We start from the raw sequence: 13,110 nt of genomic DNA on the forward strand, positions 1-13,110 counted from the left end.
AATGCCACACTTTTTAAGTAGCAGCAGAATAAAGAGAAAAGCTTGACAAAATAAAACTGTATGTTTTCTGGAGTTGTCACTTGGGTAGTCGCAAGAATTTTTTTAGGAGCATTTTTTGACAAAATCTTCAAAAAGACAATCTCTCTAAAAGGTGCAGTCAAAGCACTGTGATGCAACAGGGGTTTCCTTTACAAGTATGCAATGTGAAGGGAGCATTATCTGATCCAATAGAGGGCAGATACTCCTGTTTTATGTGCTGTACAGGGATCCTGTTAATGCACTGTTGTATTAACAGTTAAATAAAATCAGGACATACAACAGCTACAAACAATGCTTAATAAATTTGTATTGACAAAAAAGCAGGTGTTAAACTTATCTTGCCTTCACCTGTTCATATTTCTCCAGCTCCGTATGATAAATCTGTCGGATCTGAGTCAGCTTGGCCCGGTAGTCTGAGTGTTCTGCAGAGTTGTCTGCACCGACGCCGCCTGTGGCTGCTGCTGCAGCTGCTGCAGCTGCCGACCCGCCGCCTTTCTCCGGCCCGGCCACGCCCTCCGCCAGCAGCATGTTGTCCAGTCGCATCAGCTGAGGATCTGGAGGCTCCTCCTCTTGAGCACCGCGAATACTGAGCACTGTAGAAGAGAGTAGAGGGGAGGACATGTTAAAACAATGATACATAGATGTTTACAACAACAGAAAAGCAAAGTATAAGCGTTTTACTATGACTAAGAAAGAACCTTTACTGTGTGAACTCCCTGAGATATTGCCATCATTTTAATAGTTCAAGTCTGTGCAATAAAAATCTGCAGCCTCACAGAGGCTGGCAGCTAGGCGGGACCATAAAACCATCATTTTATCGATTCTGGCCATCATTTCATGTAAAAAGAATTAACACAGCCTTCCACCAGAGTTCATCTTTCATTGCTCTCCTTATGCTCAGACTGTGTTTAGTTTCTGGCTGATGGCTTCATTATCTTGTCAGATGCTATCAAAGCAGAAAAACAAACTCATAATACAGTCAGACACAGAATATAAAGGCGAAGACACCTTGCTCAAATAAATTAGTATACAAGATAAGAAAATTTTAGCTGAAAAAGTAGTTTCATCATTAAAGTAGACACAAGAAATCTAAATATTCATATTACATTATTTAAATAGTCTTAGATCACACCTTGGACACCGGTGAAGTATTCATAGTGCTGTCATCTTAATTTAGCGCAACAAGGATGCTTTTACAGCTGACACTGAGGTTCTGTTTACACTTGTTTGGGGGTTTGAACCTGCATGTTTTCACACACCTACAGGCGCTCAGCTCTCAACTGACACTCAGCTCCCACGGTGTGGAGAGTGAAGTGTAAACACAACAAAGACAGGCCTGCTGAGGTGGACATGAACAAACAACAGCCACAAAATCCGCCTCTTATACACACGAAGGGGTGCAGCCATGCACACAGACAGATATTTTCAGAGCATGCACACAAAGTATCCTGCTGATGGTTGTAACTGTATTTCAGAGTATAAAACACACAGGTGCTTCCTTGTGAGATTGGTTAGACTGCCCTGCCTCTTCCTGCCACCAGAAGGCTCCCTCGGTAAAGCAGCCAAGCATCCTGCTTCTTCTCTCAGAGGTGCTGAGAACAGACGACCAGGTGCAGCCCTCCATTCCATCCACTGTCTTCAAGGACAAAGACAAAGCTCACGCTGCTTTCACGCCATTTTTCACACACACTTAACTCCAAGAATGGATCAAAATGTTACAGAAAAATACTATCCTAGCACATCCTGCATCTCCTCCAAGATAACTGAAGACAGTGAGGGTAAATGACAGGTTGTGTGACAGAGCAGTGAAGCCATATTGAAGCCCATAGTCTCCGGTCACAGCGGCGGCTCTTTTTTGTAATGAGGATGTAGGGTTGAGTCGCCCCATGACCTTTCTGCTCCAGATGGATTCCAGCAGCCGCTTGGGGAGTTTGTCTACCTCTGTCCTCCTTCTCTTCTTTTCTTTTCCATCCACCTCCACCTCCTCCTGCTTCCTTTCCCTCTCTTTTTCTCCTCCAGCAATAACATCATCCATTCCCATCAGCTCCAACACGTGAGCAAGCTCAGCTCAAGAGGCAAATGTCAATGGCTATCAGACGGCTGGAAAAGGTCAGGAGTTCAGATGGGGGAGCAGACACATGCGTGTATGCATGTGTGTGTGGGAAGGGGGTGCAGGGGCATGTGCACAAGTGCTGGCAGATAAATATGTGGACATTTTTCATGTGAAGCACACCAGCGGGAAATTATAACAGTCGCCAGTTTCATTCTGACAAAATAGTGGCACATCCCGACCAGAGGGGGAATCTAATGAGCCTAAGAGTGATTTATTCATTCCCTCCAAGTCCCCGAGTGCACAACTAAAAGCATGAAATGGATTAAATAAATACAATTAATAAGGAAAATCAAACAATTCACTGTGCTGTAGCATAATTACCCCTAACCGCAGCCATCAGCTTTATTTATTTCTGTTTGGTAATAGCAATGAAATCGATTGGGCCTCAATGCCTATCACAGCGCTGCTTGTGAACTCGAGAACCGTGGACTATACATTAACATAATCACCTGACAGAGCAGAGGGACCTCTAATACAACACATCACACACTCCAAACACTTTAAATGACTGAAAAACCTCTTTGATACACACTTTCTTGTCCCTAGCAGCCACAAAGGCATGGCTGCTCTGCAATTCTCTTTTTCCATAGACAGTCACAGATGAGTATCTATAAAAGGAAGATGGCCATCATCTAATCTTGATCATTACCGACAGACTTAATTGAACAATGAGAGGATACAATTCCCCACTCTGTCGCTTCCTCCCTCCCTCCCTCTCTTCCTCCATCCCTCCCTCCTCTCCTTCTCTCCTCTCCTTTGTGCATGCTCTTGTATAATTCCTTCCCTGAGATGTGGGGCACTAAACCCAAAAAAGGCAATGCATAAAAAATGAATACGTATCATAAACAATCCTCCAGCCGCTTCCCCTTGAATAATGAATGGAATTCTAAGAATAAGCCTTTGTTTTGCTTATTGACAAAATTAATTTCCGCTGTTTTACTTCCGTTAAGAGCTGGCTCACACCCATCGCCGCACTGCCTGCTGTTTGCAGACAACGAGAGTGTAAATAAACATGACGATTAAGCCACCCACTCATACAGGGGAGAATCAAGGTGCACACACACACACACACACACACACACACACACACACACACGCACGCACACACGCACACAAACATCCACTGTGTGCATGAATGTAAGCACTCGTATAAGCACGCACACTCACAAGCAGGAAAACTACACAGCTATGCACATTGGCAGACGACCCTGAGCACCCAGCCTGGTGCCCTGCGAGTGCTTTTAAATGAAAACATGTTTAATTAATGATGTTGAAGTATTCTGTCACAATTAGGAAGATTTACGGTCAAACAAGGCAGCAGTGATGTCCCTGACAGCCATGATGAAAGTTTACCCTTCTTGCCTCTGACTGGCAGCTTGCAGCCAGCACTGGACTGGATCCATTTCCCATCAATACAGTAATGCAATACACTTGGCAGCACTGTAGTGTATATATATATGTGTGTGTGTGTTTGTCCTTCCTTTCCTAGCTCTTGTCCACATCACATGACCCCAGAGAGGGGCAGAGAGTGGCTGCTGTGCTCTCTATTGATTGTGTGGGCACACGTCATCTAGGGTTTCAGCAGTTAATAAATCAGGCCTGCTCCTGACACAACCGTGTGTGTGCGTGTATGTGTGTGTGTGTGTGCGTGTGTGTGTGTGTGTGGGCCTGTCACAGACCAGTCAGCAGGAGTGAAAGCGACAGCCACATGATAATGTAACATCACCACCATTCATCCCTGCCACACAGCATTCTGAGACAAAACAACAACAACCTAGGAACCTGAAAAAGCATCGTGATCTACAGCAGACATGACAAGTATCACTAATACAAACCCTCCCCTCCCTCCCTCCCTCCCTCGCCCGCTCCGTGAGGGAGTTCAGCATCCTGCTCTCATCTGCATGTGTCACAGGACCAATGAGAAAGTCTTCATAAGACGCAGCACTGTTGTATATTTCATGCTGACCCACACACACTGGAGGGAGACTACACCACTTATCTTATCGTCACAACATAAAACACCTTGTGAGTTGTATGATATATTACATCTAATTAAGTGTGTATATAGTAATTTCTACTAAATTAAATCTAGACTTTTATTTTCAAAAATATGATGAAATAAGTAATCCTGCCTCCAAATGAAGTGTGGAGAAAAATGTAGTTTATTCTAAAAGATGATTTAATTCAAATCATCTTAAAATGAGCTGATTCAGAAAGATTCAAGTCTTCACCACACATGCTTTATCGAACACCTGTTTTTGGTTATCTCACCAGAAAGACGTTTTCAGTTTTGACAAAATTAACTTTTAATCAATAACTGTCAGTTTAAATAGTAAGTCAAGAGGCACAATGCTTTAACTTAAACAAATCCATCAATGAGTCAATCAACCTTTATACTCCACAGAGCCCGGAGGGACAACCCTCATTTACAAACATATTGAGAAGAAGAGGAAGAGCAAGAAGAAGAAGAAGAAGAAGAAGAAGAAGAAGAAGAAGAAGAAGGAGAGGCAGTATTTGAAGAAGAAGAAGACGAAGAAGAAGAGGCAGCATTCAAAGAAGAAATAGAAGAAGAAGAAGAGAGATTGATTCAAAGCCATTAAAATCACTAACTCTGGGAAATTTTGACACGGAAGTAAAACAATTAAAGGAATAGTAAAATATGGTGTATAGAATAAAACATGTACTGTAATAACATAGTAGTGAAAAAAGTCTGATAACTGAACGACTAAATAATAAAATAAAATAAATTAATAAAAACTTGTAAATGGGACACATGGTTAAAAGTCACTTTTCTAAAAAGGTAAATATGCATTGTGTTACAATTGCATTGATGCAATAATGATCTTAATTGATCATAGTCCCAAATTTAAGATTTATTTTGCTTTTACGTAAGACCATAAAAAGCAGCTAAAATTTAAATTTAAGATAGTAGAATACAGATATAATAGACTTTTTAAAAAAAATAAAAAAGCACCACATAAGGTAATTTTCGACCGTGAAATCGAACATATTATGACTATGAGTATGTGTTCAATGAAAGATTTTAAAGCTCATATAAGGAACTTTGGTCTTGTGTCGATTTTTGTGCCACCCGTACTCAGATCTGCTCTCTTTGTTGGTTCTGTACACGTGTTAGTAATATTCTTCTATAAAGAAACTCATCCTACTTTCTTGTAACAGTGAAATGCATCACTCAATGACAATATTTGCTGTTGAAAATAAAAACAAAGGCTATTTCAGGAGCATGCTGTAAATCACTTCACCCCACAACTACTCCTCCTCTAGCAGCAAGTTCAAGCATTAAAAATACAAGTTAGAAATGATCAGTCTAATCAATGATGGTCTTGTGTGCTTATAGAGACACCATTGTTAATTTCAGTTTGTTTCATAAGCAGATCACAGGAGCTTTGAAATGTGAGTGTTACAGATATACCTTGAAACAGAAAAAGGTTGAGGTTCAAAGCTTATCTCTACCAATATGGAAATGTTGTGCTGTTTTCATTGTGCCATTTCATTTAGTGCCCCACATAACAGAGGAAAACTACAGAGCTAAGCAATGCAATCATCATTACACAGAACATTAAATGAGTATTTTGCTGCGTTATATACAATTTACTGTATATGTGGTCATTTCTATTAAATTGAATTTAGGCTGTAATGAAGAAAGGGCAATTATTATGGAATACCTAATCAAAGTCTGAGTCTGTAGCATGAAGGCTTCAGCTACAGACTAAATATAATGTTGTTTAAATTGTCGAAAAGAAGAGCCTTAAGATAGATTTGTCACGTATCTATGAACTCTTGGGAAACTTTCTGAGGCCCAAACTGTTCTCTCCATCACCACATAATGGGAAGCTGTACAGCCTCAGTACACAAGGGCATAGTCATAAAGTACCACTAAAACAGCTTTATGTTTTATCAGCTATCTCCTGTATCATGCGCAGAAAGGGGGCAGAACAGGGGTGCTGTGTCTGACACTGTGAGGGAGGGGGGGCAGCAAGGACAAGGAAAAACACCAAAGAAATACTGGAGGGACAGGCGGAGACAAGGAGATGTGGACGGTGCGGGCGAGGAGGGAGGAGAGTGATGGAGAGAAAATGAAAGGCGAAAAATAGAAATGGAATAGGAAAGCGAGGTGTCAATTAAAAAAATGAACCCCAGTGCATTTGGGAGGTGACAGCTGGTGGGAGACGAGCTGACAGGCGTCACATTAGGCGGATTTGGTGGCCGCTCCCCTCATCCCTTCCTTTTTTTCCCCCCCTGCTCCTCTCCCTCTGTCTCTCTCTCTCCACTGGCGATCCGTAGTTTCTCATGCAGCAGTCGTGGCAGTGGTAAAGCGAGGCAAGAACTCAGCTTGGTGTTTTCAGTACAAGTTCCCCCTGCAGCTACTCCTAATAACGGTAATTATCGTCATCATCAGAGGCTTAAGCAGGCCAGTTTGAGGCCTGAGGGGCTGGCCTGATAATGAGGCAGCCAGCGCCAGAGGAGAAGACCATTCAGAGCACCGCCCTGCCACCAACATACAGCACTCCCATTTAAAAGCCTTCATTAAAATAATTCATTATTCAAAATAGGCAATACATTAGCCCCCTGGCTGTCAGTCTTTCTTAAGGTGTCTTAAAATACATATCTTCTTTGACTGAATCAAACTCATGCTCAGCTCATGCAGTTTTAACTGCTCCAGGCTGCACTGGAGACCAGCGTGGCTGAATATCTGAGAAGTCACAAGCTTGTGGAGCAAAGAGACAAAGACATCTCTGTCTTCTTGAAAGGAGAAACTGGAAAACACAACATACACTTATGATAGGTCACGCAAACTGTGATAAAGCTCTGCCAGGGCTCGGTGTTGAATCACATTTCTTATTGTTTTTTTATGCTTTTTTTTTAATAGTATTTGACAGAAAAATGTCTGGGTGGAAGGAGACAGCTGACGCACAAAAAGGTCTCCAGAATTCAAACCTAGGATAATGCTCATGATACAGTCCCTCAAACAACATCAGTTGATTCAGCATGATCTAAAATGTGTTTAAGTCCAAGTGATGAAGCTATCTAGAGACCATGGTAATCACGACAGCAGCAATGGAGGGCATCAGGTATAACAAAGGGAACTGAATCATTACCACCATAGTGCCACAACTTCTGTATAAGATCTGCCTAAAACATTTTCATTGCTTCCAGCCAAAGAGTCGAAAAGGTAAGAAAACACTTTGAAAACCACACCACTGGGCACAACTTGTTAAACACAACTGAACACAAAACACGGAGTCTGTGGATAAATGATGCCAAATTGGTTTGATGATTGTGGCTAACATTAGCAGAGCTAGCACCACCAGCATTCAGTCCCCCTTGAATATTAACATCCACATACCTGTGCTGGTTACACATTGCTCTAGTTAAGTGGTTATATACCAGTTTAACCAGACAGAGTTTACATTCAACTTATCTACAATAATACTGCCAAACCACTGCTACAAGATACCATCTGTCATCTGGCTGGCTTACATCCAGGTAGTAGCCCTGTATAGCGTTATGGCAGTAACCAATAACTGGAAATACAGCCCCAGTTCGTGGCCGTGCTATAGCTTAGACACAACACACGACCTGCATTACAAGCCTACAATAATAAAAATAGGGGCGCTGGTGGCCTAGTGGTCTAAGCGCCCCACATACAGAGGCTGTAGTCTTTGTTGCAGCGGTCGCTGTTTCGATTCCCCAAAGTGACCATTTGCTGTATGTCTTCCCCCACTCTCTATTCCCCATGTTTCCTGTCTCTCTTCAGCTGTCCTATCCATAAAGGCAAAAAAGCCCCCCAAAAATATAACTACTAAATGATAAAAATAATTGATTTAACTGACTAGTAATTCTAGCGCTGACTAGCGAGGGTGGCGATGGATCATCATTTAGGCCACTAAACTAAACATCCCAAATCCGAATGTACATTTGATGCAACGTTTTGGTAAAGTAATAGATTTTATAGATACATTTGTGATTTCTCAACAAGTTTTTTGGTTTAAAACGCAGCCAAGGCTAGAGGGTCGTGATAGCAATACCAAATAAATGAAAATGTACATTGATCAGTGAAGGTTTGCTAATAGTTGGTAATATTTGGAAGGTTAGCTGAGGTGTAGCTTGTTGAATTAACAAGAGGGGAGCTGATCTCTTTTTTGGTACTCATCCTATTTACAAAGTTAGTATTAGTAGTATCTGATTCATACATGACAAAGAAAAACTCTTGAAAATGTCACACATTTCTGCAGTTATATGCAAGACTTTTATTAAGATATTGAATTTGTCATCTCCTTTCAGGTAATGAATGCTCTCCACTAATATAATGACAGGCAGCATAGTGATGTTGTCCCGGGCAGCAGTTGCTAAAGAGCTGACGTGCGAAGTGTTTGGAGCCAGGAGGAGATGGTCCATGACAGTTAGCATCCTGCCCGAACTGTTGCCCTACAAGCCCTCCCTACACACCAGGACAAGTCATGAAACAAGAGGTCCAGCAACACAATCCTCCTCCAGTCCCCCCGCGGTGTGTGTTCCTGTGCATGGCACATTTCATAAGGCTCCGCTCTTTGACTGGTGATGAGTTTATGCGAAGGTAATTAACAGTAATTAATCCTTAATTACAGCAATTAGCAGAGTCGCAGTAAATTAAGCCACATCTGGAGGCACGGAGCAAGGCGAGACGAGCAAGGGTGGGCATTTTGACGAGGGGGAGGCAGAGAGGCCACGTGACGGAGATTGTTTAGGTCTACCTGGGATGTCCGGGCTGCCGTTGCTGCTCTGGGCTGTCTGATGCACTGTGTGATCCCTGAGGTGGGTGATGGGGCAGGGTCTGATGAACAATGAGGGCTGAGAGGGGAGGTTCATTTCTGAATGAAATTGGTTCATCTCAGGGAGAGAGGCTCCCTTAAGCTACCACACAAGGACACCCACCATATGGCCGCTCATAGACAATAGCGCTGCTGGTTCTGCTTGGCTATGCTCGGCTTCACTCGACAACATGTGAACACGTATTTTACACATGATAGTAAACCTGGCTTGCAGATTCTCACTGTGGAAGAACTTTACCATACACACTATGTCCAGGATAAAACAGAAAAGCAACACTCACAGGAATGCTGTTGGTTCATTTAGCTCACATGCTTCAGTCTGAACAGTACTCTACTATTAAAAAAGAGTCTGAGTGGTTACTTAGATTATCCCATGATGCATTTCATCCCCCGCTGGGAGCATTATCTTCCATGATGACAATGCTTCTCTCCATAAAGCACAAGTGGTCACTGAGTGCTTTAAATGGCATGATAATACTGTTAGCCATATGCCAATGCCTCTTCTGTAAATAGATATGATCCTATTGTCCTAGCTATATTTAGACACAAAGATCCAAACTGAGCATCTATGTATGTGCAGTATCTGTGCTTCTCAGGTCACCTAAGTGTTACAGAGGACACAGAAACAGTATAAATAGACAAGTAATGTCTGCTGGCAAAAAAAATGCAGCGATGTTTGTGTACCTGTTATTCTTTCGGTTTTTCCCTCCCATAGTTTTGGAGACTCACTTGCAGGCTTTACGGGTTACATCTCTGGCAGACTCTGTAGTTTCCCTCACACAGCAGAAGCCCTGAAGCTTTCCACAAGTTCAGATCGCTCCAAACTTCAAAGGATGCTTTTGTTGTCCCATGACAAATCATGGAATAGCTAAAAATATCAGTGTACTGTCAATGCAGTGGGTCTGGGACATTTCAGGATTTAAGTTACAGCAGGAAATGGTGACTGCTTTGATTATTGATTGAACTCACATTTTTTTCCTTTGAATCAGTCCAAGGCTGCGACGAGAAGCTTTTTCCAATTACTGATCAGATTATTCTCTCAGCTGATTTGCCATTTCATCTGTTAAGTGTTAGAGCATAGTTCAAAGTGCTCATGAAATTTCCTGTTATGTTGCATTTAAAATACTGGTTTAATCTAGCCAAAGTAAAAAAAAAAACAAAGGATGAAAAACAGAGATGGATGATATGGAATTTTTGAGTCGATAACCTGCTTCTAATTTTGATTCTGATTTTTTCCCCCACATTTTTGCATTTCAAAAATAGAAGTATTAAGTATGGAACTATTAAGACAAATATAGACAACCTCTCACCGCACATGTAATCGAGTTGACCTTCTCTGAAACAGTGATAAACATCCACACTGGCAAAAACATTTTAAGTCTTTCATCAGCTTGTTGCAGCTGGGGAAAAAAGTATTATTGAAAAGGTAAATAATTTTCATACATGATGCATAAATGTGTGTCACTATGCTAAATCAGAAAATATGTTTGCCTTTATTGGAGTACAAAAACTTGTGTTAAATGTTGCTAATTTTCTTCAATAATTACATCCACTATTAAAACTAAAATGTTAACTCTGGCTTGGTTTTAATTGGACATAGGATAGAAAGACTTGGGCAGTCCAATTTAATATTGCTTCTCAAGGCAAACTAAAAGTCAAAAACTTAAAGATATTGTGTTCTTTTTTGATACTAAGTGAAAATTCAGCAATAAATCAAGACGACTGCAGGACTGCAGGAATGTAAGTCACTCACTGGTCATATTCTGGACATTGAAACATGGCTAAATGTGCCCCTTACTGTTGCATTGCAGAATCTGGCAGGTGGACCGATGCCATCCACATGTTTGATAGGCTGAGAGGACCCATTAATATTGTAACACTTGAGAGATTTGCTCCAGCAGGAAATACAGTCTCCCCTCGCATTTATCAGGGAGCTTCCCATCAAGGCGGACTGAGTCAAATCGGCTTTGTTTTGCAGCGTGTGCAGTTTGTTTGGACACTGTCACAACTGCAGAAATCCCAGCGAGGTTTTACTGTTTTGCTGAGGCCTGGTGCTCCGAAAGACTAGTGATGCTGCTTAGTCTGCCCCTCGCTGTCAGGAGAAAGAAAAAATCACTGTGAGGGATCACTGTCCATTAGAGGAACCGGCTCCAGCTCACACACTAACAGAAATGTATTTCTTAACATGTTCTTATTGCCAAATTCTGCTTGGTGTCCGAAACAGGTGACTGTTTGTTGAGGGTAGAAAAAGGCAACACATTTAAAAAAAGAATCTACAAAAAGGCTAAGGCACTAAAAGGGAAATATCAGTTATTTTTTTCCAATCATGGCCCTTATTTTACATGTGAAGATGTAGAAATGACAGGTACGTGCAAATTATTTTAGAATCACTCAGGTAAATTGCGTCGGCCTACAGCCAAGACATAGCAGTAATGGCAACACTGTAATCCTTAGGGGCAATTACAGACAAGCAATTTAGGACTACTAAAAGTGTTTGCTTTGTTGCTTACAGGCTCAGACTGTTAGTCTTAGTTTCCAACAACAGGTTGAAAAAACACAAGACTTCACCTTTAATAACAACTGAAGTCTTATATGTGATACCTTACTCAACTCTACTGAAAGTGTCCCAATGCAGAAATAAAGAGAATAATATCTGACTAGTGTTATACATTAGGAGCTGCTGGGATCTTTACTCTTAGGGGCTAAAGCATAAAATGTGACTTCATGGTGATGCTTTAGTAATGTAAGTGTGTGTGTGTGTGTGTGTGTGTGTGTGTGTGTGTGTGTGTGTGTGCGTGCGTGCGTGCGTGCGTGCGTGCGTGCGTGCGTGCGTGCGTGCGTGTGTGAGAGAGACAGAGAGATACAGAGAGACAGAGAGAGAAAGAGGGGTCAGCTTGGGACAAAAACGCAGAGCTGTGGTAATGAATATGACAATGTAGAGCATGTAGGCAGAGAGAGGTAGAAAGGGAGAGAAAGAGAGAGACTGTCAGTTTACAGCAGAGGTATTGGTCCAGGCAGTCTAAGTGGACTGGCTGGCAGGCCTGCCACCCCACTCGTGGATAAAGCCTAGTCATTAATCACAGGCCCGTGGGATCGTCCCACTGTAGCAGAATACTGGGTCAGCTGGAGCGCCTGCTGTCAATCACCACTGAAATATGTGTCTGTGTGTCTGAGTGGGACTGTTAGCAGGCTGTGGGAGTGTGTTTTTGATGACAGTGTGTCATTCTGCCTCCAGCTAAAAAAAGCATATAGTTCTGAATTAATGCATTAATGCAAGCACCAGCGTGCAAGTGCTAGACGTCATTTACATGAAAGCATATCGAGTCATCCGTCGGGAATGAAAGCAACATTTTTGGCCATGAAAGCTGAAGCTTTAAAAACTACTAAAGACAACACTACTCTGTGCAACACAGCACACTGCGATACTGTGCAGACAGCCCCGTGGCATCAATAGCAGGAGCCAGACACACTAATATCCCATTTAAACAAGGGACGTGTGGATGACAAGGGGACCAGTGAAGACGTATTCAGCCAATGTTTGACCCATTTAATCCATGCTTTTGTCACAGATTATTACACTGTCATTGCCATTTCACAGCGCTTACGAGTTTGAGCGGTAGTTCAATAGAATTTATTTCACAAAAGCACAACTCAGGTCATAAAAATGTAGGTTAAAACTCAGGTCACTATGAGTGGTCTGAAAAGGCAAAAAGAACAGTCATCTGCAGAGCATAAAAAAAATGTCCTTATCATGTGCTCACATCAAGTACTCTTTGGGTGAGAAGGTCAGAAAGTCTGTGGAACTTAAAAACAAAAACTTGCTGAAATAGCCAAAAATCAGAGTGGACAACACTGTACAGACACGAAGCATCTTTTAAAAATCCTGAACAAATCCTTTGTTTACCTTTGGCTTTTTCCACCAATCAGAAGACAGACAGTTTTGTTGTTAGCTCTGTCGATACCGGGTATACATGTGATGTCATGGTAGGCGAATTCATTACAGTCACATCCACCAAGTGGCAGAGAGCATTTAGCACTGAAAGCAACATCAGCTTTCAGTCTGAATGCTAAAACACACAAAAAATACCTTTAAATAAAGAACAGAGAGGTGTGCTTCGAAGTTGG

At 41.9% G+C, this 13,110-nt stretch overlaps 1 protein-coding gene across 1 annotated transcript in view; it reads right to left on the reverse strand.

Moving 5' to 3' along the window:
* Positions 1–13,110, reverse strand: part of pbx1a (pre-B-cell leukemia homeobox 1a) — a 91,089-nt gene that overhangs the window by 10,798 nt on the left and 67,181 nt on the right. Inside the window, exon 6 of the mRNA XM_034703807.1 lies at positions 382–632. Within this exon, the coding sequence (XP_034559698.1) occupies positions 382–632 (251 nt within the window). The remainder of the gene's footprint in view (positions 1–381; positions 633–13,110) is intronic.

Source organism: Notolabrus celidotus, chromosome 15 (genome assembly GCF_009762535.1).
Source record: "Notolabrus celidotus isolate fNotCel1 chromosome 15, fNotCel1.pri, whole genome shotgun sequence".
Taxonomy (NCBI): Eukaryota; Metazoa; Chordata; class Actinopteri; order Labriformes; family Labridae; genus Notolabrus; species Notolabrus celidotus.